Below are 24,596 nucleotides of genomic sequence, written 5' to 3'. Positions count from 1 at the left end.
ATAAAGCCAAAAAATCCAACACAGGCACGGCATACAGTCAAACACAATAGTGCTCTTTGTCTTCCTGTCCTAACTCGCCCTTCTTACATTCTCTTCACGTCAATCACGTCACTCCGCCATGTCAAACGGTTTCGTCGCGGTGAAAAACGACGAACCTGGCCGTTTTGTCTCCCTTTACAGTGAACTCCAAATTAGGAGATTAAACGTCTCTCTACCTCTCCCGACAGTTCTCAAAAACTCCTTCCACATTGTCGACGGCCCCCCTAGCTCCGCCGCTGGGAACCCCGGTACGCTTCCTAATACCATAGTTCATTTGTTCTACTATACAATCATTAATTATATCACATATTTAGTAGTATTTATATGCACATGCTTCACGTTCAAAAACTGATTGTAAGTAAACTTGTATTGTATATGCTCACAAAGACGCGCTTGTTCGTATGAATGTAAATATGTTATTTCTACAACGTATCGTTTAGTTTTAGTTGTTGGAAATATTTATCTTAGTATGATGGTTGACTTTCTGTAGTTATAAGAAAAGCTTGAAATATGCGATATGTCTTTAAGATTAAATTTTGTCTCTTTTGGATCCTGTCCAGGTGTGTATATATAATTGGTTCACTGAGAATATATTTTTGATATTTGTGTGACACACAAGTTTTAGTAAAGAACACATTTGGAGAATTCAAGGAACTCCTTTTATATTGGATGTATGATTATAGGATATGATTACTAGCTATAAAACTTATCGTAAAGGTAACGAAATTTTCATTAAATCAAGATTTGTAAATTATTTTTAAAAAAGAGTAAAAAATTAAGCTAAATATTGCAATTGTAACTTTAAATCTATTAACTTTTGGTAAAATTAAATCTTGTGTAATCATACTTATGTAGCTTGAAATGTTAATATAAAATACAACTTGCTATTACAGAAGAGATATCGAAGTTGTTTCCAAACATGTTTGGACAGCCATCAGCAAAGGTGGTGAAAGGTGATCCCACTAAGGGGAGTGGCTTGGAGAGTAAGAGTTTGAAGATTGGAGTTGTTTTGTCAGGAGGGCAGGCGCCTGGTGGCCACAATGTGATATGCGGGATTTTTGGTGAGGGTTCTATTTTTTAATTTTTAAACAAGTTTAGTTAAGTTGGATTTGTAAAATTTGTTCTTTTTGAAATGGTTGTTTCGTATTTTGGTTAGATTATTTGCAGGAACGAGTCAACGGAAGCAAGCTTTACGGGTTTAAGGGTGGTCCAGCAGGGATCATGAAGTGCAAATATGTTGAGCTGTCTACTGAGTTTATCTACCCATATAGAAACCAGGTAAGGCTTTTGAGTGCTATTATTGCAAAACAGTCAGTAAATACTGATTTCTGCTAACATTTTTGTAGAGGTGAAGTTGCATTAACAATAATTTAGCATAAATAAACCTACTTAATGAGAGCGTTTGATTCATGATATCAACTTCTTTCTTGAGGATTTGTATTTATATAATGTGGACTCTTTCTACAGGGTGGCTTTGATATGATTTGTAGCGGCAGAGACAAAATTGAAACTCCAGAACAGGTACCCCAGTACCCCTTAATAAGTCTTGTTGAGATTGATTCTAGGAAAAACATAGCATTACTTGATTTCAGATGTCTAATTTTGTATGGTCATCATGAGTTTCAGTTTAAGCAAGCTGAAGAAACGGCAGTGAAGCTTGATTTGGATGGACTAGTTGTCATTGGCGGGGATGACTCAAACACAAACGCTTGTCTCCTTGCTGAAAATTTCAGGTACAGTGTGCACAACTTCAAGGCAATTAATTTTCTGCCATTGTCTGTAATCTTAGGTTGCTCTGTTGACTCCATTTTTTTGGTTAAATTATCAAAATTTTCAGGGGTAAAAAGATGAAGACACGGGTTATTGGATGCCCAAAGACCATTGATGGTGATTTAAAATGCAAAGAGGTTCCCATAAGTTTTGGATTTGACACTGCATGCAGGGTAATTGATATATATATATATATTTTTTATTTTCACTCCAGACTTGCAATCTTCGATCGTTAGTTTCTGTAGAGCTTAATGTAAATCCTCATAAAACTTTGTTCTAATTTAGGAAAATTTAACGTATGATTGTTGTAATAGGAATTTCTTGATGATGTTTACTGGCCCTCAAGGTGCAGATATATGCTGAAATTATTGGAAATGTGATGGTAGATGCTCGTTCTACCGGCAAATACTATCACTGTGAGTACTCTGGTTATAAATTTATCAAATTCGGTTATGCCTTATGTTTATTGCCTCTTCAATGCTTAACAAAGTAAATAAGAAAAAATTACAAGGTTTTAAAAGTAACATCAATTATGTCATATGTGGATAGCAATACTAGTAATTAGTAATCCGGCAACGATATCGATCTTATCAATTCGTAAGTTAATTCTGGTATAAATACAAGTACCATATTATTGAAGTTAATCCACACTTTTTCTAAAATTTCACTTGTTGAATATTTGCTGCATTATCCATTTCTACAGTTGTCAGGCTTATGGGCCGTGCAGCTTCTCATATAACATTGGAGTGTGCTTTGCAAACTCATCCAAATATTACCATTATCGGGGAAGAGGTACCCTTCTGATTCCTATGTTCATTTCAATTTCAATTTGGTCAACCACATGTGTGCCATAGATTCGTTTGTAATTATTATTACACTCTAAAGCATGACTATGAAAACAATAGATGATGCAACTCAGAGATAAGTTGTTCATGTGATCATCATGTTGAATGTTTTTATAAATCCTCCAACTTTTGTCAGCTCTGACAAGATTGTATCTTGACGAAGGTTGCTGCCAAGAATCAAACATTGAAGAATGTTACAGATTATATTACTGATATAATCTGTAAACGTGCAAAGCTTGGTTATAACTATGGCGTTATACTTATACCTGAAGGCCTGATTGACTTCATCCCTGAGGTGTGATTCAAATAGAAGATGATCAATGTTGCTAAATATCTTCTTCATACATACAATTTCCTCAATAGATGCAGTTAAATTATCATGTTGCTTGTATACCATCCCACATTGCAGGTACAACAACTTATCGCAGAGCTAAATGAAATCTTAGCTCATGACGCTGTCGATAAAGCTGGGATGTGGAAAAAAAAACTTCAAAGTCAATCCCGGGAGCTATTAGAGTTGCTACCTAAAGCTATTCAGGAGCAACTAATGCTTGAAAGAGATCCACACGGGAATGTGCAGGTTGCCAAGATAGAAACAGAAAAAATGCTAATCGAAATGGTGGAAACTGAATTGGAAAAAAGGAAGCAGGGTGGTGCATATAAAGGGGAGTTCCAAGGACGGTCCCACTTCTTTGGGTAACTAAAAATTTGTTCATCTTGTTAGTTCTTGGATCAGCTGTTCCATGATGTTTACGAAAGCTAATATAGTATTTGTTCAATACGCAGTTATGAAGGTAGATGTGGCTTCCCAACAAACTTTGATGCAAACTACTGCTATGCATTGGGATATGCTGCTGGAGCCCTCCTCCATTCCGGAAAGACTGGATTGATTTCATCGGTTTGTTTTGTTTCCTTATTTTCAATATTTCTTTGTTATCCTTTACATTTTTTTTTTTTTTTTTCAAATTCCTCGTTTCATAGTGATTTTGTGTTAGTGAGAATATGTTGATGGGCATATACAGGTGGGAAATCTGGGTGCTCGAGTTGAAGAATGGACGGTTGGAGGAACAGCATTGACTTCATTAATGGATGTAGAGAGGAGACATGGTACACCGCTACTCCCCTTTGTTAACATACTAACTCAAGGCTAACCAGAACTGTGAGAAAGTGTATTGCCGAGGTGCAGTTTGTGTTGAGGTTTTATACCAACATATTTTTTTTTTCTCTAATCTGAACTTAAAATCCAACTTAAAATACGAAAAGATATATAAATTGAGTTCATTGACATTGGTTAATTTATTTCATAGAACAGTGTTATCATATAGATGTCCGCATTAGAGAAAGAGTATTAAACATAAACTTAATTTACTATAAATTGATGATGTTGAGCTAGGGATTCATAAATAAAACATTGACATAAGATATGTTAAACTTTCGTATAGTTGAGTAACTTGGGTACTTGTATATGTCATTAGGCACCCAATTATAAACTCTGTTTTATAATTTCTCTTTCAGGGAAGTTCAAGCCTGTGATTAAGAAGGCAACGGTGGAACTCGAAGGTAACTTTCCTTTTTATCACTTGTATTGCCTTCAGTGGCAATGAAATGACATTAATTTAGTAGTGCCTGGGCTGCTGCAATAAGAACGTGATGATTTTCCTGGACAGCCAAGAAATTTATTTGTTTTGTTGAATTGTTAATACATTTATCAGGTGCACCATTCAAGAAATTTGCATCTTTGCGGGATGAATGGGCCCTCAAGAATCGATATGTCAGTCCAGGTATATTAATATTATAGATATTTTATCTAATATAATCTTTCTGGCTTTGTTCTTTAATGATGGAGTTTCACTTGAATATCTTAGATGTATTAACCAGTACTTTTATCAAACAACTAAAAAATTTTTACCAGCGTGAGTTGGAACAGTTGAAGAATTCATAGATGGTGGCAACTTTATTGAACAATGGCTTTCTGAAAAACCACTAATGATTTTAATTTTGATAGCCTAGTTTCTTCTTGGACATATTTGCTATATTACTCAGAGACTCGTTAAATATGCTTAACTGAATCTGCAGAATATGCTTTATATGTATGGATTTACTATATCTTTCATTACTATCGTGTTTTGATCAGGTCCAATTCAATTTGTTGGGTCGACAGCGGATGATCTCAATCATACTCTGCGGCTGGAACTTGGAGCACAAACGTAGGACAGAAGTTGTGGTTGATATTCGGTCGCAATATATCCCAATTTACATGAAGCATACAGTTAATTACTATATGTAACACTCAGCAAAGTCTAAAATTTTGCTTCCCCAGAACAAAAAAGATGTCAAGGAAATAAGGATGGTGGGAGTGAAACCTTAGTATATATTACTAAAAATCTAGTCTTCCGTTGGATTGTAATTTATTAGAGGATCAAACATTTTATCTCTGTAATCAATTGAGAAATTTCATTCCATTTATTGGACACACAGAGAGATGCGTTGTCATCTGCTTGTGGAAGATATTCTTTTAACTGGCTGCCTTTGTTTCATTATTTCACCATTATCCTGTCCCTGTTCCAAATACAGATACACATTTGTTCCCTATTTTCAAAATCATATATCATAAATTAAGAAGCTTTTTAAACCCCCTAGATTTGTTAATTGATAAAAACACCCCTAACAATTTTTTTTTAATAAATTAACAAAAACATTCCCACCCACCCTAGTTGCCAGTTTCAACAGGAATTTTTTCACAACGGCACACTACCAGCCGGAACTGGTAGGTAATGCTCCGATCTGACCTTTTTCTCGATTTGGCTAGATCGGTGCACGACCGATTGATCGTGCACCGTAACACCAGATTCTGGCAGTGGTGGCCGAAATCTGGCAATTGTGGGTAGATGGAAGTGTTTTTGTCATTTTATAAAAATTTTATATATTGGAGTGTTTAGTTAAATTAACAAATTTAAAGGGTTTTTTTTGTTAATTTTTAAATTCTACCATGTAATAATCACCTAACTTTACTTACCAATAATATTTCAAAAATACTAAAACAAACACACCCGGATGGACATATTCCGTGAGATAAAATTCTAATACTTAGATCAATGATATACATTTAGATTATTAATTTAAAAAAAAAACTTTTACCTTTACTGTTCCAAGAGTGAGTTAGGGTCTCTAGTTAATCACTCAATTAGTAGCATTTTTCTTAATTATTGAAGGGCCGAACGACGTATGCATACCCAAGGTTTTCCGAAATGACAAGTTGGTACCCAAAAGGTTTTGAAACGACAAATAGGTGCCTTCCGTCAGGTTCTGTTAGTAATTTTCGTTTGATAATAGTGAAAAGACTAAAATGCCCTTGAAAGTTTAATATTTTAGTTTTTTATAAATTTAAAAATTTCTAAAAAACCCCCTAGGTTTGCTAATTTGACTAAATACCCGAATGTATAAAATTTTTATAAAATAACAAAAACACCCCCGCTACCGCAGTGCTAGATTCCGGCCACCACCGCCGGAATCTGACTGGAAAATTGCGTTACGACACAGACCCGTCGGATCTGTGTCGTAACGCGTAGATCTGGCATTTTTTGGCAAGATCCATGGCTGATCTGGCCGAAAAAGGCCAGATCTACGGCCAGATCTGGCCGTCGAGACCGGAATCTGGCCGAAAAATCGTGTTACGACACAGACCCGTCAGATTTGTGTCGTAACACGTCGATCTGGCAATTTTCGGCCAGATCCGTGGCTGATCTGGCCTGAAAAGGCCAGATCGACGTGTTACGACATAGATCCGACGGGTCTGTGTCGTAACACAATTTTTCGGCCAGGCCAGAATCTGGCACTGCTGTGGTGGGGTTGTTTTTGTTATTTTATAAAATTTGTATATATTGGGGTATTTAGTCAAATTAGCAAACCTAGGGGGTTTTAATTTTTAAATTTATAAAAAGCTAAAATATTAAACTTTTAAGGGTATTTTAGTCTTTTTACTATTATCAAAGGAAAATCACTAACAGAACATGATGGAAGGTACCTATTTATCATTTTAAAACCTTTTAGATACCAATTTGTTGTTTAGGCAAACCTTCGTTCTGCCTTATTGAAGAAGAAAACAAGAGTCATTACTAGTGGCTGACTTGTAGCGAACAATGGAGAACAATATCACTTGGATTGCTAGAAGAGCTTTAACATCACTCACTAGCACCAATAGCTCAACTCTTAACCTGCGGAGCTACTGTTCATCATCTTTATCTTCCTCTTCCTCTTCCTCTTTCCCGTCTCCTCCTCCTAGCCCTAAACTTTTTGTTGCAGGTACCTTCTGCATATTTACATATATATGATTATTATGATTATTTTACTCAATGCATTGTTGGGTATTGAAGGTTTGTCAAGTTCAGTGGATGAGAAGTCCTTGAAAGACGCTTTCTCTTCCTTTGGAGACGTCGAAGAAGGTAAATTAATATCTTGACACCTCAACATGTAATATGGCCGCGCCTTAACCTAAACAACGTCAATGTGTTTGATCAATTGTCTGAATGACCATATTTGATAGTTCTAAACAAAGGCATCATGGTCAAAGGGTTTGATATCATATCATACCAAGTATTGGCTTTATTACAAAATGCTCTTTTACAATTTATGCATACTGGAATGCTAAATTATCCCAAACATTTAAGTTTAAATTGAATCAACAATGTTTTTAAACTTAAACAGGATAGAGTTTTCTTGTGTTTTTGTTCTTTGATTATAATACTGAAAGGCATTAAATTTTTCATTAGAAGAAAAAACTCAATAAGAGTCACTAGGTTGTCATTTATTATAATTATTGTGCATACAAACTAGACTTTCTAACGTGAATTATACACTCAAAAAACTTTAGCAGTCACCACTTTTGTTCATGAACTGACCCCTTGCATATTTTTTGGTCGTGTATGGTATTCTTTTCTGATTCAACCATTGCGATAACTTCATAATGGGTCACAATGAGACGGGTACCATGGCATGAGTTTGCAAATAATTTGCAACATATTTGGTGTGCAGTCACTGAATCATTTATTAATTGACTAAATGAGTTGAATATATCCGAACTAAGCAAGGAGATGTTAACTTCTTAATATCTATCTATAGAGCATTGAATCACTTGAAGGGTTTTTTTTTGTTTTGTTTTGGTTATTATCGTCCTTTACTTTTAATCTGGACTCAAGTGTGTTGGATTTTCTATGGTGCCAACTATATGAATACGATAGTTGATAAAGTTACTAATTCCAGCAAATGTTGTGTTTCAGTTAAGATAATATATGACAAAGACACTGGGAGGTCAAGATGCTTCGGATTTGTTCATTTTTCTAAAGAGAATGATGCTGAATCAGCAAAAAGTGCCATGGATGGAAAAGTAAGGGATAAGCAAAGAATAAAGATTGCTTGAAGTTGAAGTAATCTTCTCATATCATTTTTGTCAAAATTGAAAACTACTGCATTACTGAGATGGTTTTGGTTGCAGGCATTGATGGGTCGACCATTAAGGATAAGGTTTGCTCTACAAAGGGTACGGGGTCAACCCATTGTTGTCCCACGCCTCACAAACGTTGGAGACTTCACCAGTCGCAATAAATGAACAATTTGAACTCTTTATGAACAAATTTATATCCTTGTTTATTCGGTGGTAGAGAATGATTATCTGAGAGCACACGATGCAGTGTGTAATAGCAAGGTTTTGGGATATGAATGAGTTTAATTTCTTTAAGTTTTATTCAGTAATTTAATTCTTTATGGGATATAAACTTATAATTTTTTTAAATTTTAACGATTATATTTTCTTGAATATATCTCCTTCAACTAAATCATTTCACTATTTTTTTGACGTCTTTCGTTATGCCAATACGCTAGTATATCAGATATTAAAATCTAATACTAATTTTTATATTAATTAAAAACTAAAATCATTAATTTAATGGAGGATTAAATCTACAAGCAATCGATATAGATTCCTGTTAACTTAATTGGAGGAGAAAAATTATGTTTATACGGCACGAAGTATTATCGCAAGGCCACGTCTCCACCTCTACGACTCCAAAACCCTGTCGTTTTGAGTCACCGCAAGCTCACGCATGCTTATATTATCGATCCATTTCTACTTTCACAATCCAATTGTAGCGAAACGAATCGAATCAGATCAGAGTTGGATCAACAAATCAATCAATGGAGAACTCAACACAAGAAGAAACCAACACGAACTTAATCAACTCTTTCATGGAGATCGCGTCATCCACTAAACAAGAAGCTCTTTTCTTCTTGGAGTCTCATCAGTGGGACCTTGACGCTGCCGTTTCAACTTTCTTAGACGACGCCACTGCCACTGCCACCGCCGCCGCCGCTGTTACTTCGCAACCCGACGCCTTCAATCTCCCTGCCGTTAACTCTCCCTCGCCGTCACTGTCTCACCAGTCGCCGTCTACGTCTCCCTCTGCGTCTCTGTCTCGCTCTCCGTCGAGGTCTCGCTCTCCCTCCCCGGCTCCCGCTCGCGAACCCTACCAACTGCGCTCGCGCCGCCGACCGGAGAGGAAGGAGGATAAAAAGGCGTCGGGAACGCGTGGCGGGATTCGGACACTTGCTGATCTCAATAGGACTCCTCCTGGTGGCTCCGGTAGTGACGACGATGAGCCACAGCAGTATTATACTGGTGGTGAGAAGAGGTATATTGAATGCTTAGCTTTTAATTGTCTCTAATTTTCTATTCTGTTTTTAATTTTGCGAAATCGAGAATTTGTTTGTTTAGGATTGTGGTTTAGCCAATCAATGTGGTTTGCTATCAATGTTTATCTTGCTTAAAGAATGAGAATTTATGATGCTTTATGTATTAGGGTTAGCGTCTAAAGTCCAAGGCATATACAAATATTTTCTTGTATCTGTATAACTTCTGCAAACAAAATTTTGTAAGTTCCAGTTTGAATGGTCGGAATCTATGCTAATGCTTTTGGGAAACACAGCTTTTACATAATCAATTTATTCTTTCTTGAGAAACATTCTCTTGAAGAGGCGTCTTTGCCTTGATTATGATATGTTTCGTGGAACAAAACAATTTTTTGTTGAACCACAGTTGGTGGCTATTAAATTTTTTCAGAGTATTGGGACTCAAACTGCTTCTTAAATCGATGTAGTAATTGATTTGTCACAACTACTTGTATGATAGGATGAAGCAACAATATCTTATCCTTGAAAAAGTTATAGGATGCTAAAATTTGTAATTAAGTTTGTAAAAGTAGCTGCATTACTTATTTTCTAATGGCCAAAAATTGTTCTTTTTTTTCTACATCATGGAAAAAAAACTTCTCTGCATTGTTACACATACAAGTAGCCAATTATGAAGCATGTGTATTCCACTCTCATTGATGTGAAATACCCTCATTGGCTGGTTGTATTTGCAACAGTTTAGAAAACTTTCTCCTCATTATGATAGAATTCACTGAACCCAGACTTTATAAGCTTCATTATGACAGCTAGATGCCATCCATTTTATTTAGAATATATTATAAAATGTTCCTGTAATATATGATCTTCTAAATTTTAATTTATAAATTTTAAAAAAAAAAAAAAGAAGAAAAGGTTGATGCAGAAGCTTATTGGAAGATGGATTGATCAAATATTCATCAGAACTCGTTTTTGAGGATGGGAAAAGAATTTCTCATGATGCGGTTGACTTTTGAATATCTATATATTTGTTTTGCATGATACATATGTATAACACATCCCATTTATGGTTTGTAGCCAAGTTGGTTTGGTATCTCTCTTCTAGACAACAAGTATTCATATTAGACATTGAATTTGTTGGTTATTTATTGTTTTAAAATTGTTATCCTGGCTACAGTGGAATGCTGGTCCAGGATCCTACCAGAGGCACTGATATTGATGTGGATACAATATTCAATCAAGCTAGACACTCAGCTGTAGAACCACCCTTGGATCACCATCAACCATCTTCTAGCTCAAAGGCCTTCAGTGGAACAGCAAGATTACTCACTGGGGAGACGGTCCCATCTGCTCCTTCTCAACCGTCTCAGCCTGAAGAAGTTGTTCACAACATTACTTTTTGGAGGAATGGATTCACTGTGGATGATGGTCCACTACGGAGAATGGATGATCCTGCAAATGCATCCTTCTTGGAGGTAATATGTTTTCCAAGTGGTACTGATTTTTCTTATTCTTTCATGATTTGCCTATCAGCATGCTTTTAAAGTTTCCTATAAATACCAATGCCTACAGATGTAGAAGTCTCGAATGAGTTTACGCAAGTTGAGGGCTTTAAGGGACTTTTAACTTGACCATTACATTCAACTTCTATATGAAATAGTAGATACCTGTTGTACAGAAATTAAATAACTTTTAACTCAGATTTTCCCTGTAGTCGTATTCCACGTCTCATACTGTGGGTAGAAAACTAATTTTTCCTCTCAAATAAAGGAAGTTCTATTCAAGGTTTATACGATTGAAGTCATTCAGTTCTGTATCTATATGATTTTCTTGCTTCTACTAGAGTTGCTGTATTCATACGAATTGGTTGCATCTCAATGCAGAGCATTATGAGATCTGAGTGTCCAAGGGAGCTTGCTACTCCAGATGGGAGAGGGGGTGTGCATGTTCAGCTCAATAAGCGGGATGAAGAGTACTCTGTGTGTCTTTTTTCCCACTTAGATTCTGTCTTTTTTATTTTTATGTTCTGTGCATTATCATTAAACATTCCTTTACCACCTGTTTCATGCAGGAACAACCAAAGCGCCGGTCTTCTTTTCAGGGTGTAGGAAGAACTTTAGGTAGCAGTGCCACCCCTGCCGAAACTGTCTCTGAACCAAGTGCTGGTGTCACTTCCTTGACCAGCGCTCCATTGCCATCATTGGGTCTGGTTGTGGATTCATCATCACCAACTACTTCAATTCAGCTAAGATTAGCAGATGGTACTCGCATGGTTTCCCGCTTCAACTACAACCATACAATCAGAGATATTCATGCCTTCATTGATGCATCTAGACCTGGCGGCTCAAGGAACTATCAATTGCAGGCAATGGGGTTCCCTCCCAAGCAACTAACTGATCTGAACCAAACAATAGAGCAAGCCGGTATAGCCAATTCAGTGGTTATCCAGAAACTCTAGTGTATTTGTCTTCTTCTCCTGCATTTTACTCTCTCTCTCTCTCTCTCGTCTTTTTTTTTTTTTTTTTTTCATTTGAAGTCTTAACTTCAGTCATACTTGCTTAGTCAATCTATGGGATTTTATTCATCATCTTAGAGATAAAGGTTTACATTAGCTGTGGATTTCTCAGTTTTCCTTTGGTCTTTAGAATGACTTGATGATTCACAACTCCATTTTAAGATGGGGCAAACGTGCCATTTGATCGAAGATACATGTCCCATATAATTAATGTTGTTACTGTATTCTGCAATTTTGTCTATGACATGTATTGGTGGTGTCCAACTCGAGACGGATTGGGAAACGCTCTCCGTCATAGCCAAGGTAAGTATACTTACATCGAAAATTAATCAATTTGACCGCTGGCAAAGCATTTATAAATTTCTGATGAAAATTTAGTACCAAACTTAAATTATGATTAATTATTTGTTAGTGTATTTTTTAAATTTCAAAGGAAAAAAAAAAAAAAAAATATATATATATATATATATATAACAAACAAGTATTGCGTATTCACTTCTTTCAACTGTAATGAAATCGAACTGAGTGGAATATGAGAAATCTAGAGAATAGAGTGGGTTGCAACTTATCCTCTTATCGTAATTTCGATTGGTTCATAGCAACCAAATTATCTCTTCTCACCATGTAAAAAAGAAGCTAACAGTTTCTCTGTATCTGTAATCCGTTCAATCAATTTCAACCTTCCATGTATAAAAACCTCTTAACTCTAGCAATGTTTTGTGTATCGTTAACACTTTCATTGGCGTAAAATAAAGACTAAAAAGCAGAGTGTTATCTCATGTCCAAAAAAATAAATAAATAAAGAAAAAGGGTGTTGAACAGGACCAGAAAGGAGACATTCGTAGTGTCCCACTAACTTTATCAGCTTTAATTTCTCTTTTCTCTCAGTTTCTCATATCCCTAAGTTTACCTTTCCCACCCTGAATTATTGCTACTAGACTACTCCTTCTATCGATTGGACCTCATGAGCCCCTGTAACATGAACATGGCTGTTAATTCTAAGCCAAAGGGAGAATGTCTTCAAACGCCGTCGTTACATTAACCTACGTTCACCAACTGTTTCTTGTGCCTGGGGTCATCTTTGTTATTTTTTGTCTTCCTAAAGGTGAAACAAAGGGAGAAGACTGGAAAATCCAAGGGAATAATAAACTGATGGACGGTTGAGATTTGATCAGCATCAATTACTACGTATGTTTAACAGCTAAGACCATGTACAGGTATTTTGTCATCCAAGACCAAGAGCAGAGATAGACCTTTCCTTCCCATCAATCCTTTCAAGCTTGCTTGTCATCCATACTTGATGGCTTGATGCTCTCCATAAACCATAGTTAATTACTTAATTTATCACTCTCTCTCTCTCTCTCTCTATTGCTTCCACTATGTGCCAGTATACTACTAGAGTCTAGTGCATCAGTGGCAGTGCAATACACGAGGTGAAACTGCCTTTCATTGGGAAGGAAAAGCTCAGTCAGATTTACAGAGGCGCACGTTAACACACCGTGCACCTCTCGCTTGTGTGTGTTTTTTATGAACGAGATACTGTTTTTGTTCAGATAGAAAAGAGAGTACTGAACCACCCATTTCCAAGGGAAGTCTTCTGAATCTAACTTTTACAGATCATACAAGGAGAACAAAAGAAAAGAAAAACCTAATTTTTACGGATTTTCTGTCTTTTGTAAAAGAAAACTGATTGTGTTAGCTAGAAAACCGGGAGTGCTCTTCGGAGACACAACAGTCTTTCTGTAGATAAAAGAAAGATTTGCTGTGCCTGTGTTTAGATAGAAATATTGCATGGTTTTTGATCAGTGGCATAACAAGCCTGAAATAGAGAGAGAAAGAAAGAGAATGGAAAGAGGATCTTGTAGTAGCAGTAGCAAGGCATGTTCCAATCTCAGTAATGGAGTTTCTTCTTTGTTGATGATCAATAATTCTGGTTCTGGAGCAGGAACAAGTGATAAGGCGCTGTTTCCTACGTTGAATGGAAACAATTATAATAGCGAAAAGGTACCAGCTGGTTTGATGCCTCAAGACAGTACTGGTACTGGATGTTTCACTCACACCACCAACATTACTTCCATGAAGGCTAAGATTATAGCTCATCCTTACTTCCCTCGACTCTTGGNACAGAGGCGCACGTTAACACACCGTGCACCTCTCGCTTGTGTGTTTTTTTTATGAACGAGATACTGTTTTTGTTCAGATAGAAAAGAGAGTACTGAACCACCCATTTCCAAGGGAAGTCTTCTGAATCTAACTTTTACAGATCATACAAGGAGAACAAAAGAAAAGAAAAACCTAATTTTTACGGATTTTCTGTCTTTTGTAAAAGAAAACTGATTGTGTTAGCTAGAAAACCGGGAGTGCTCTTCGGAGACACAACAGTCTTTCTGTAGATAAAAGAAAGATTTGCTGTGCCTGTGTTTAGATAGAAATATTGCATGGTTTTTTATCAGTGGCATAACAAGCCTGAAATAGAGAGAGAAAGAAAGAGAATGGAAAGAGGATCTTGTAGTAGCAGTAGCAAGGCATGTTCCAATCTCAGTAATGGAGTTTCTTCTTTGTTGATGATAAATAATTCTGGTTCTGGAGCAGGAACAAGTGATAAGGCGCTGTTTCCTACGTTGAATGGAAACAATTATAATAGCGAAAAGGTACCAGCTGGTTTGATGCCTCAAGACAGTACTGGTACTGGATGTTTCACTCACACCACCAACATTACTTCCATGAAGGCTAAGATTATAGCTCATCCTTACTTCCCTCGACTCTTGGCTGCCTATGTCAATTGTCAAAAGGTGAAGAATTAACCATTCTTAACTTTGAAGTTACACAAAACCCATAATTACCCAATTAATCGGTGTGCAAATCTGAGATTTTTGTATACAAATATTTTGTACGTTGGTTTCTGTAAATTAACAGTGTCCCTTTGGAAGTCAATTTTGTCATATCTTCACTCCTCTCTCTCATGGTTCTTAATTGCAGATTTGTACTAGCCTTTCTCTGAATGATGTATAAGTTGATCTCTTTGAATTTTCATCCACCTAAAAACCAATGATTTTTGTTTGTTATAATTGTTTTGATGTGAGAGGACGAATAAATTATCTCAGGTTGGGGCACCTCCTGAAGTGGTAGCTAGGTTACATGAAGTCTGCGTTTCTGGGGAAGCCATGAATAGTTCATCTGTAACAACGTGCTTAGGTGAGGACCCAGCACTTGACCAGTTCATGGAAGCTTACTGTGAAATGTTAATCAAGTATGAGCAAGAGCTTACAAAACCTTTCAGAGAAGCCATGTTTTTCCTCTCAAAGATCGAGTACCAGCTCAAATCCCTAACTGTTTTTTCCACCTCTGGTAATTAACGAAACCCTCGACTTCTTCGTTTTCCTTATGTCCTTTAACTAATGGGGTTCTGTGGTTAGAAAGGACATCTCCTTGAAATATGGCATGTATTTAGGGTACGGAAAAGGGTAAACAAGTGCTATTAGGGTTAGCTTGATATCTATAGCTTTGATTCTCTTTTCTTTGTCTCTATGTGTGTAGAACTGAGAAGTGAGAAGCTGCTAACTTATTTTGTCTTTTTCTAATGTGTTTAATCCTTTCAGGAGTGTACTTTCACCCTATAACCTGTTCCTTTGCTTCTTGTTTTGAAGGATCTGAGAAAAAGGGTCAACTGCAAAACAAAATAATTTATATGTTAGTTCAGTTTATCTTTTAATTATTAGCTTGTTATGGTAAGTAGGATGACTGAAATGAATTTGATGTTCACATTTAATTTGTCTAGGGGACAAGTAACTTTTATATACAGCTGAATTAAATTTGACGAGGTTAATCTATCAAAATTCTTTAGTGGGGACAAAATTTCTTAATTAATGATTAAGATTTTAAGAGATAGATATTTGTTTTGTTTTTAATTAATTTAAGTATTTTTTGAACATCAAATCATTCTCTCTCTTATCCACCCATGGGCCCATAGGTTTTTATTTCAGCTTGAACCTCCTTAACCCTATGTTGCTGCTATATAATAAGATAGAATTAGTTGTATTGTCCAAGCTTGAACAATATTGTTCAAGGCATCTAACTATTTGATTTTGACAGTCTGAAGACAACTGAGCTAATACGGCTACCTTATGTGAGGTTTTGTCTTTGTCCATACGCGCACCGTGAATATTCCTTGGTTCAAATGAGCATGCATATGTTCATCCTTGTGTCATTTTGGAGATTGTATAGTCGTAGAAATAGAGTCCATTAACGTTTTGTTGATTTCTAGTATGAACAGCTAAAAGCCTACTCTTCTATGAGGGAGGCGAGGAAAATCTCAGCCCAGATTAGTCTTAAAATTTGGTTTGGGAGGATTTTAGATAAGGATTGGCGATTGTGTTTACAATAAACTTACCAAACTTTCGAGTACTGAGATAGACATAGCACATAATCTTTATATTTTTTCAGTAAAAATATGTTAATAACATGCAACTTTTCCTTTATCATCAACATAACCACTTCTTTAATTGGTAGTTCTAAAAATGAAAATATAAAGTTGTATGTTTTAATTGGAGTCATGATATACATACTCATCCTACCAGAGACTCCTAAAGCAGATGCATGTCCAGGTCTAGCATCCTGTAGTGTTAGCTCTTTCAGTAATTGAATATACTAATTTGTCTACTTTCACATCTGTTGAACCAGCCCTACCTCAAGTGTATAGTAGAGTTGTTACCTTGAATAATTATAGATATCCGGAGCTGTGGAAGCTATATTGTCTTCACTTGCATGCCTTCAATTTAGGCGGGAGAAGTGTGTTTAATTTTATGTTCTTAAATTATCTTGTCAATTATCATTTTGTGTTATCTAGTGCCTCCCATTACTAAATCTTTACTATTAATGCAGAGTGAGACATGAGGGATTTCTTGGTATCAAAACCCTACATATAAAGATCCTACTTTTAGTGGCTAAATCGGTTTCAACTGTAATATAAAAGGAGGAATTTTTTTTTTTTAAAATAAAGCAATTTCTAGTTTATTTATGTAAAAGTTGGCAACTCTTATACATGTGAAATGAGTTTGCTCATTTCAACTTCTGTTTAATTTCTGCATGCTTAAATTCTTTATAATTAGATGGCATAGTTTAAGTTCTTTGTGTTCATTTTAATTAATATATGTCAATGCATCTTGCTCATGTGTTCATGGGGCTTCTGGGGTTTGCTATGATGTGGCTACTGACGCAATAATCCACTTATTTACCTTGAATTCACCAGCCTGTGAGTATTGCTGTAAATGCATCAACTAATGCATGCATATAAACATATGCTTGCCTACTATTTACATATGTTATGATTTACTTATGTTGATTTTGCAGTTCAAAATACATCTTCCGAGGAAGAGGTTGATTTGAATGACTTCTGCATTGATCCCCTAGCTGAGGACAGGGAACTGAAAGGTCAGCTTTTGCGCAAGTATAGTGGATATCTGGGCAATCTCAAGCAGGAATTCATGAAGAAAAAAAAGAAAGGGAAATTGCCAAAGGAAGCGCGCCAGCAGTTGTTAGATTGGTGGAACGTACATTACAAGTGGCCTTATCCATCGGTATCACTACATTTCTTCCGTTTTATATATGCTTAGTGCCCATACGTTTAATTGCTTAGATGTTCTTTGCTTTTTGTCTGCTGGTAGGGCTTTTGCTTTATAGAGTAAGAGGTGACATGTTTGACTTGCAGGGATATAGACATAGGAGTAATTATAATACAACTAATTTTCAGTAGTCTTCTTCCTTTCACCTGCAATACAGTATCTGTCTCAGGCCAGTTTTATTAAAGTGTCATTAAAATCAATGGGATTTAACCGGAGCTGTAAGATAACCTGTTCAATATACAGTAACAATAAGACTGTATCTCTTGTTGACTTGAACAGATGCGTACAAAAAAGAGAAATCAATGAAAATACTGCTGAAATGGCCGTTTGCATACAGTATCTTACTCAACTCATACTGTCTTGTGGCTTTTCTGACCATGGTGATCTACTAATTACTTTCTTAAAATCATTGGTTTATTTTCTTGAACAGCCTCAACAGTTGAGTTTGTGATCTGTATTTGCCCGTATTTGACCTCGGTTTGTAAATCGTGTGCATCATCTATGCACTTATTGTTGTAATGTAACTCTCTTATATGTTACAATTAATGTCTGCATTGGCACAACTTATGAATACTTTATAGTTTTGCACAGGTGATTTAAACCAAGTACTTAATTAGTTCAAGGTGACATTGTAATCTTATTTTGATGCAGGAGTCACAAAAGCTAGCGCTTGCTGAATCTACTGGCCTTGATCCGAAACAAATTAACAACTGGTTTATCAATCAGAGGAAGCGTCACTGGAAGCCTTCAGAGGATATGCAGTTTGTTGTGATGGAGGGTGGATATCCCCACTACTATTTGGAAAATAATGTTATGGGTAATCCCTTCTCCATGGATTGCAATCCGACACGCTTTTGACGACATTTTTCTCTTCTTTTCAAATAATTGTGTTTCAAAACACCAGTACTATTCTCTATGTTAACCTTTTTGGAATGTATTTAGCTGTACCATTCAAATTAGATGAATTATGAATGGACAAGAAAGGGATTGCTACTACCCATCAGGGTTGTCCCTTACATTGTAGAATAATACAAATCTATCACAACTTGATGTCTATTTTTCAGTACGTTGCTTATGCGTGATCTATTAAATGATTCATAGTTAACCAACATTGGCTCGTGTAATTTTCATTGGACCTCAAATCATCGGTGGTTTCATATGATCTTGCCTCCTAGTTTCCATCTTTCTACTGGATTGGCCTCGCATATCTTGTCATGAAATAGCTGTTCCAGTGGCCACATCTTTGCTTCTGTGCAGACTTATGTGCTTGGCTAGCTACTTAATTTCAACCTCATTATACGTGATGTTTGTCACATTAATCATGCAGTAATGTGATATATAATCGCATGTTGGATTTGTAAGTGCTCTTTAAGTTAATGGTTATTATCATTTTTGAGTTTCACATTGATCAGCCTGATGCTACTTAAAATTTTATGGGATATTGATTTTAAAGTACAAGTGAGGGTTTTGATATAATTTTATGATAATGTTCCAGTAGATGAGCATGAGATTGAGATTTTAGTCAAACCTCCTGTTCAGAAATTCTTTTATGTCATGTAAAAGAATTAATTAAAAACAAATTGAATCTGCGGCAGCTTCGGCAACTGTTCTTTGAAAAAGGGCCATCTAATATAAAATTTAAATAACTATAGATTATATCTTATCTTTTTCAATCTACGTCTCACTATATACTTAGAAATGGGTTTCAGTTAATCAACTTCAAGTAGAATTGCTTTTCTAATGATGTAATTAAGATTATAATACGTTGCCATAGTACATCAGATATAGATAAATGTATTTTTTATTAAAGGAGCCACTTTCTCAGTAATGTCCTCGTAAAATGAATAAAATTTAATCAATCCCTAACATTTGAATTTTCTCTTAGCAAATTACCAAAAAAAAAAAAAAAAAAAATTAGTATTTATTATTTAGATTGTTTTGTCGACAGCAACATTTTGGGATTATGGAAATAGAAAGACAACAGAGTCACAAAAACAGTAACGACAGAACACATAAATTAAATAGTCAGTAATGCTCATGCATGCATGAATCACTCACTAACTGGATCATCTATGGTGCTGACGTGTCATCCCCACTGTTCCTCTTACTTCTTTCTTTCTCAACATTCAACTAAACCTTTTCATCTCTTTCCAATTTCCATAACCACTTCCTAGGGTTTCCCTGTTTCTCTCCTTAACGTAAAACTACACAAAGCCCTTTCAATCAAATTAACCAATTTTAATTTTTCAATACATTTCACTCGCATTGTTTTCCTCCAAATCCAATTTTTCATGGCAAAAACTAAACCTGGCAAAAAGGACCTTGATTCTTACTCTATCAAAGGCACCAACAAAACTGTTAGACGTGTGTATATTCTCTTTCTCTCAATAACCCATATTTTACTTTTTATTTTCCGCTCCAAAAACCCTAAATTTATCGTTTTTCTATTCAATTCTACGAACCCAATTTTTTTTGTTTATGGGTCTTTTAGTATTGAATTATAATCCCACTTTTTATTTTATGTTTTATGACTTGGGATTACTTAATTTTCTGTTTGTTCTATGTTTACAGCTGGTGATTGTGTGTTGATGCGACCATCGGATTCCGATAAACCACCATACGTGGCACGCGTTGAGAAGATCGAGGCCGATCATCGGAACAACGTGAAAGTTCGTGTTAGGTGGTATTATAGACCTGAAGAATCCATCGGAGGGCGGAGACAGTTTCATGGAGCCAAAGAGTTGTTTTTATCAGACCACTATGATGTGCAAAGTGCCCACACAATTGAAGGGAAATGTACAGTGCACTCTTTCAAGAACTACACTAAGCTTGAGAATGTTGGTGCAGAGGATTATTTTTGTAGGTTTGAATATAAGGCTGCCACCGGAGGGTTCACTCCGGACCGTGTTGCTGTGTGAGTTTGCATGTTTTGTGGTTCTTCTGATTGGTTTTTCACGTTCACGGTTTTGTGTTTTTGCCTGGTTTTGATGATTTTGGTATATTTAATTTTGGAACTAATTATGTCATTTGGGGTTTGATTTTGTAGGTATTGCAAGTGTGAGATGCCTTATAACCCGGATGACCTGATGGTGCAGTGTGAGGGGTGCAAGGATTGGTAAAGTTGTTGCATTTTTCTGTTTATGTAATTAGAATGATGGTATATAATTTGTTCTGTTTTTATCCATTTGAATGGTGTAGGTGAGATATGTTTGAGTAAGTGATTTTGTCATCATAGAAGTTACTTGAGTTTTAAATGAATGGTATGATTTACCCTGTTTGGTTTTCTTAATTTCTTTCAGTGATGCTGTTAAGGGACTATTTTTGGAATTAATGCTGAATTTTCTTTCAATTTTGTCTTGCTGCATCTTTAACCTGCATATGTTTTGCTGAATTTAATGATTGTGTCGATCAATTTTTCATGTAGAGTGGTGTTGCTGAGATTTATGTGTGTCTCAGTTTTAAATGGCAATTGGTGCATTTAATTGTTGCTAATTATCTGAATGCCGTAGTGCTTTGTTAAGACATAAGTTCATAAGCTGATTAACAGTCCTCTTGGTATTCTATAAGATTTTGTATTTAATGTATGAGAATCTTTGTCTTTCATGCTATTGCTCTATAGGAACTAAAGATAATTAATATAAAATCTGCACAGGATTTAATAATGTTAAGGCTACTGTTTTCTGGGTACAATTAGCTGCCACACTGTTACCGTATTATCAAAATTTCCTGATATTTCTGTCATGCATCCTTAGTTACACATTTGAGGATAATATTTAGTAATTTCTTCTGCCTCCTGTACTCCAAATCAAAATATTAACCATTTAATTATCCTGAACTTGGTCTGTATCTATCATACATGGTGCACTGTTACTTGTGGAGTTTCTCATGTCAGCTTTTTTGTTTTGCAAGTTCATTATCTTTAGTTGAAAATATCCTGGCAGAGGTGAAATTTGGATCAAAATTTAAATGTGAATTGAGAAGTGTAAAATCTTTACAGTACTATCTTTACACTTCAACTTACATAGTGAGGGTTTTTTTTTTGTTCATTTATGAAGATTTGAGACTTTTAATTGCATTATACTTGTCTAACAATTAGTGTCTACCTTGATTTACGTGAAGAGCCGAGCTAAGTATGTGAAAGGGGCTCTAGATTTAAGATATATTGTAGACAATATGTTTTTTTTATTGTACTTTACATCTGATTGGTATTATATATTGCATGACGGAATTATACATTTTAGGTGAATCTTTAGGCCACTTTGAGGAAGAGTTGGTCTAAATGATGGAAAGATATTTAACTTAATGAACTTGAGTGCCGAGTCTTAAACTTTCACATTCATTGCATCTTAGACATATTACTAGGAGCTATTTGGAGCTGATAAACTGGTTGTTTATGTTGGCTTTGCATTTTACTTCAAGAGAATTTGAAGACACAGACACACGATTAAGTATAGTATCCAGGATCAACTAACCATCACATGAGATGGTTAATGTATTAACATGGGATTTTATACCAGTTTAACTTGTTCTGAAGGCTTTATTGTAAACTAAAAAATTGTATAGTACTCTATTCTGAAATTTAGAATGAGAAATGTATCTCATGTGTTCTTCATCGTGTTGCATTGTCTGTAATTTCCCGAGTATGTTTTGTCTTTTCTTTGGATTTGTTCTTTGTAATTTGATTTTTATGATGCAGTTTGCCCGTGAGAGATTTATATCTCTGCTTTTGGTGGTCATTGCTCTCTTTACTTCAAAAGTTATATAATCTGTGGTAGTAATGTTGAAGATATTGATGGTGATCTTGTTTCCTGATGACATTTTTTATATTTTCAGGTTTCATCCTTCTTGTATGGGCATGACCATCGAAGAAGCAAAAAAATTGGATCAGTTTCTGTGCTCTGATTGTTCATCGGATGATGATGCCAAAAGATCTTTGAATGCGTTCCCAGTATCCCCATCTGTCGAGGCTAAGGTGTGAGCGCTTTATGTCCACATTTTGTTGTTCCTCTCTCTGTGGTTGATTGTAGTCAAGACAAAAACTAGTTGGCTATTATCTCCAGCTTTCCTTATTTCAACATTTAAGATATGACTATATGAGTATCACTCTCACATGTTAGGTTGGTTCGCCCACCATTTTGATCCTTTTTTACAGTTTTGCGACACTCTGTGGCACCCAGATTTGTTGGCTCAGATGGAGCTAATATGGGTTCTGATTAAATTTAGGTCATATTTATTGTGGAAGTTTTGATTGCAATAGATGATTTCTGTTTGTTTGTGGCCCATTTGAGTGAGGTCAGGTCAGTCACAGGCCAGTTTCTGGCACTAATGATATATAAGTTTAAGAAAGGGTTCTCCCCTTGGACGAATACCCATTCTGATTGTGATTCTTTTTTTTTCCCTTCTGGTGGTATTATGGGCAGTACAGTTTCTTAAGGACTTTCATGATTGCTAGATGTGTCACATGGAAAAGAGTCAACATTTTACAATTTTTTTTTTATTGTATCAGCTTTGCGCTTACACATGTTTCAATCTAATGTCTCGTGCCAAATGAGCATGGAGCAAAAAGCTTGTATGACAAATTTGTGACCAACAGAACACTGATCTCTGTTCACTTATTTCTATGCTTGATTGATGTCGATTGAATGTTAGTGCCTGCATGGCCAAATGCCCTTGTTTCCCGTTTCCCAAAGATTGTAGGGTTCAGCAGGGGCTTTAGTTTCGAACTTGAGCTTGCAAAGCAAGTGCGGAGGATTTCTGGACTATCAAAAAAAAAAAAAAAAAAAAATTATATGGATTCAAATCCATTTAGGTTTTGGAACCATGCTGATGTGGATTAGTGTCCCTATATTTACTCTGTTACTGGTTATCTGGGTTGAAGTATGGTTTCTGTACAAAACCTAATGTATAACAAGTAAATTAAAGTTGGTGTTTTGCCCTCTGGGAAATGAAATAGTTCCCTGGGAGCTGCATAGGTTGTGCAAAAGATTGGTGTCTTCAAGTTGTAGTTAATTTCATTTCTTGAAACCCCAGTATAATCATGCATCAGTCATTTTAGCTCCAATGAAACTTATATATGTTTATTTTTAAGTATTGTAAGGAAAACAAGAGAATTGGCTTGTTTACTAAAGGGGTCGGTAAATTCCTGTAAGAACAATCTTACATGTGTCCTATTTTGTGTTAAAATGTTTACATGCCTTGATTACAAATGAACTGCTGTTGCTTTTTCTCTTTTTAATGAAATGTGGTCTTGTCTTTGATTTTCTTGCTAGGTGGAGACAAAGCGTAGAAAAAGATGACCAAGTGATCATGATGCATGATGAGGAGGTACTGATTTTGTTGCACATTAGCTCCAGCATTGCTATCGTTCTCATCTTTGTGTTGTGGAATTGTACAGTGCAGAGAAGATACTGTGCTTACACAAACCAGAGGCTTTTCAAATTTACCATGTCTCAAAGTTTGTATGTGTGCTAGACTTTAGAGATGACTTTTTGTTATGTGATGTCTTGGTGATTAGAATCTGTGCATAATAGTGCGCTTATCTATCTTAAGAAGTAAACCTATGAGTCCATGACAACACATTAAAACTAGGGGAAACTATGGATTTGTTTTGACGTGCTTGTTGCTGGCATAATTTCTGCAAATAATGTTATAATGGCTCTGCTTATTTTTTTGGGCTTGAAAACACTCAGCATTCGCAGGAAGATTCCAAGATTAACGTTGCAGCTTACGTCAAGTGCTTTGAAAGTGGATTAAGATATAGATATACAGCTTTGTACATATTTTTACTAGTAGGAACAGGCATAAAGGTGTAATGTATAGAGTGAACCAACCGTTTGACAGAATCGATTGATCATAGTTTGGAATGGTTCAGAATGATGAAGTGGTGGATGACATTCAGTTAATTTTGTTTAGGTTTGCTTAATCCTCTCCTCGGTTTGAATTTGTAATAAGCACCAACTGTTTAACGGGGTGCTGTGCTCAAGAGTTGAAGGGTATGGTTTTGTGACTCATGAACTTTGCACCTCAGGTGTTCTTTCATATGCTGTATCTTGTGGTAATAGAGTTTTCATTTTCAGGGATGTAGAGAACCCATTTCTTGTTTGCCACACTCCGTACAGGTCACAGGGC

General features: G+C 35.9%; 5 protein-coding genes across 9 annotated transcripts; all 5 read left to right on the top strand.

Moving 5' to 3' along the window:
• The first annotated feature begins 28 nt into the window (after positions 1-28).
• On the top strand, positions 29-4,887 carry LOC116134789 (pyrophosphate--fructose 6-phosphate 1-phosphotransferase subunit beta-like). The gene is made up of 15 exons (XM_031420434.1): positions 29-287; positions 933-1,100; positions 1,196-1,317; positions 1,507-1,560; positions 1,666-1,772; positions 1,877-1,982; positions 2,162-2,225; positions 2,513-2,601; positions 2,818-2,949; positions 3,064-3,350; positions 3,441-3,552; positions 3,677-3,761; positions 4,170-4,214; positions 4,367-4,435; positions 4,789-4,887. The coding sequence occupies exons 1-15, from the start codon at positions 119-121 to the stop codon at positions 4,863-4,865; spliced, it is 1,686 nt and encodes a 561-aa protein (XP_031276294.1). The 5' UTR covers positions 29-118; the 3' UTR covers positions 4,866-4,887.
• Positions 4,888-6,756: 1,869 nt separating this feature from the next.
• LOC116134718 (glycine-rich RNA-binding protein 4, mitochondrial) lies at positions 6,757-8,425 on the top strand. The gene is made up of 4 exons (XM_031420378.1): positions 6,757-6,956; positions 7,028-7,096; positions 7,931-8,037; positions 8,146-8,425. Exons 1-4 carry the CDS (start codon positions 6,794-6,796, stop codon positions 8,257-8,259), a joined length of 453 nt encoding a protein of 150 aa, XP_031276238.1. The 5' UTR covers positions 6,757-6,793; the 3' UTR covers positions 8,260-8,425.
• A 266-nt stretch (positions 8,426-8,691) lies between these two features.
• LOC116134805 (plant UBX domain-containing protein 4-like) lies at positions 8,692-11,960 on the top strand. The gene is made up of 4 exons (XM_031420451.1): positions 8,692-9,337; positions 10,510-10,807; positions 11,216-11,311; positions 11,404-11,960. Exons 1-4 carry the CDS (start codon positions 8,844-8,846, stop codon positions 11,788-11,790), a joined length of 1,275 nt encoding a protein of 424 aa, XP_031276311.1. The 5' UTR covers positions 8,692-8,843; the 3' UTR covers positions 11,791-11,960.
• Positions 11,961-13,638: 1,678 nt separating this feature from the next.
• Positions 13,639-18,338, top strand: LOC116134739 (homeobox protein knotted-1-like LET6). The gene is made up of 6 exons (XM_031420398.1): positions 13,639-13,885; positions 14,440-14,639; positions 14,952-15,195; positions 17,096-17,098; positions 17,197-17,423; positions 18,120-18,338. Exons 1-6 carry the CDS (start codon positions 13,639-13,641, stop codon positions 18,324-18,326), a joined length of 1,128 nt encoding a protein of 375 aa, XP_031276258.1. The 3' UTR covers positions 18,327-18,338.
• A 1,161-nt stretch (positions 18,339-19,499) lies between these two features.
• Positions 19,500-24,596, top strand: LOC116134799 (chromatin remodeling protein EBS-like). 5 transcript variants are annotated; one of them, XR_004128798.1, is made up of 6 exons: positions 19,501-19,832; positions 20,040-20,382; positions 20,515-20,583; positions 22,302-22,440; positions 23,738-24,460; positions 24,545-24,590. XR_004128798.1 is itself a non-coding variant. In XM_031420445.1 (6 exons), exons 1-5 carry the CDS (start codon positions 19,760-19,762, stop codon positions 23,762-23,764), a joined length of 651 nt encoding a protein of 216 aa, XP_031276305.1. In that variant the 5' UTR covers positions 19,501-19,759; the 3' UTR covers positions 23,765-23,792; positions 24,167-24,596. The 5 variants fall into 5 exon arrangements, 4 of the variants coding, with proteins under 4 accessions (XP_031276306.1, XP_031276305.1, XP_031276304.1 ...); XM_031420445.1 differs by having other exon boundaries at positions 23,738-23,792; positions 24,167-24,596; XM_031420444.1 differs by having other exon boundaries at positions 23,738-23,792; positions 24,158-24,596.

This window comes from Pistacia vera, unplaced genomic scaffold, assembly GCF_008641045.1.
Source record: "Pistacia vera cultivar Batoury unplaced genomic scaffold, PisVer_v2 Contig291, whole genome shotgun sequence".
Classification (NCBI taxonomy): domain Eukaryota; kingdom Viridiplantae; phylum Streptophyta; class Magnoliopsida; order Sapindales; family Anacardiaceae; genus Pistacia; species Pistacia vera.
The sequence above is the reverse complement of the archived record's forward strand: the minus strand, read 5'-3'. Positions and strand labels throughout refer to the sequence as shown.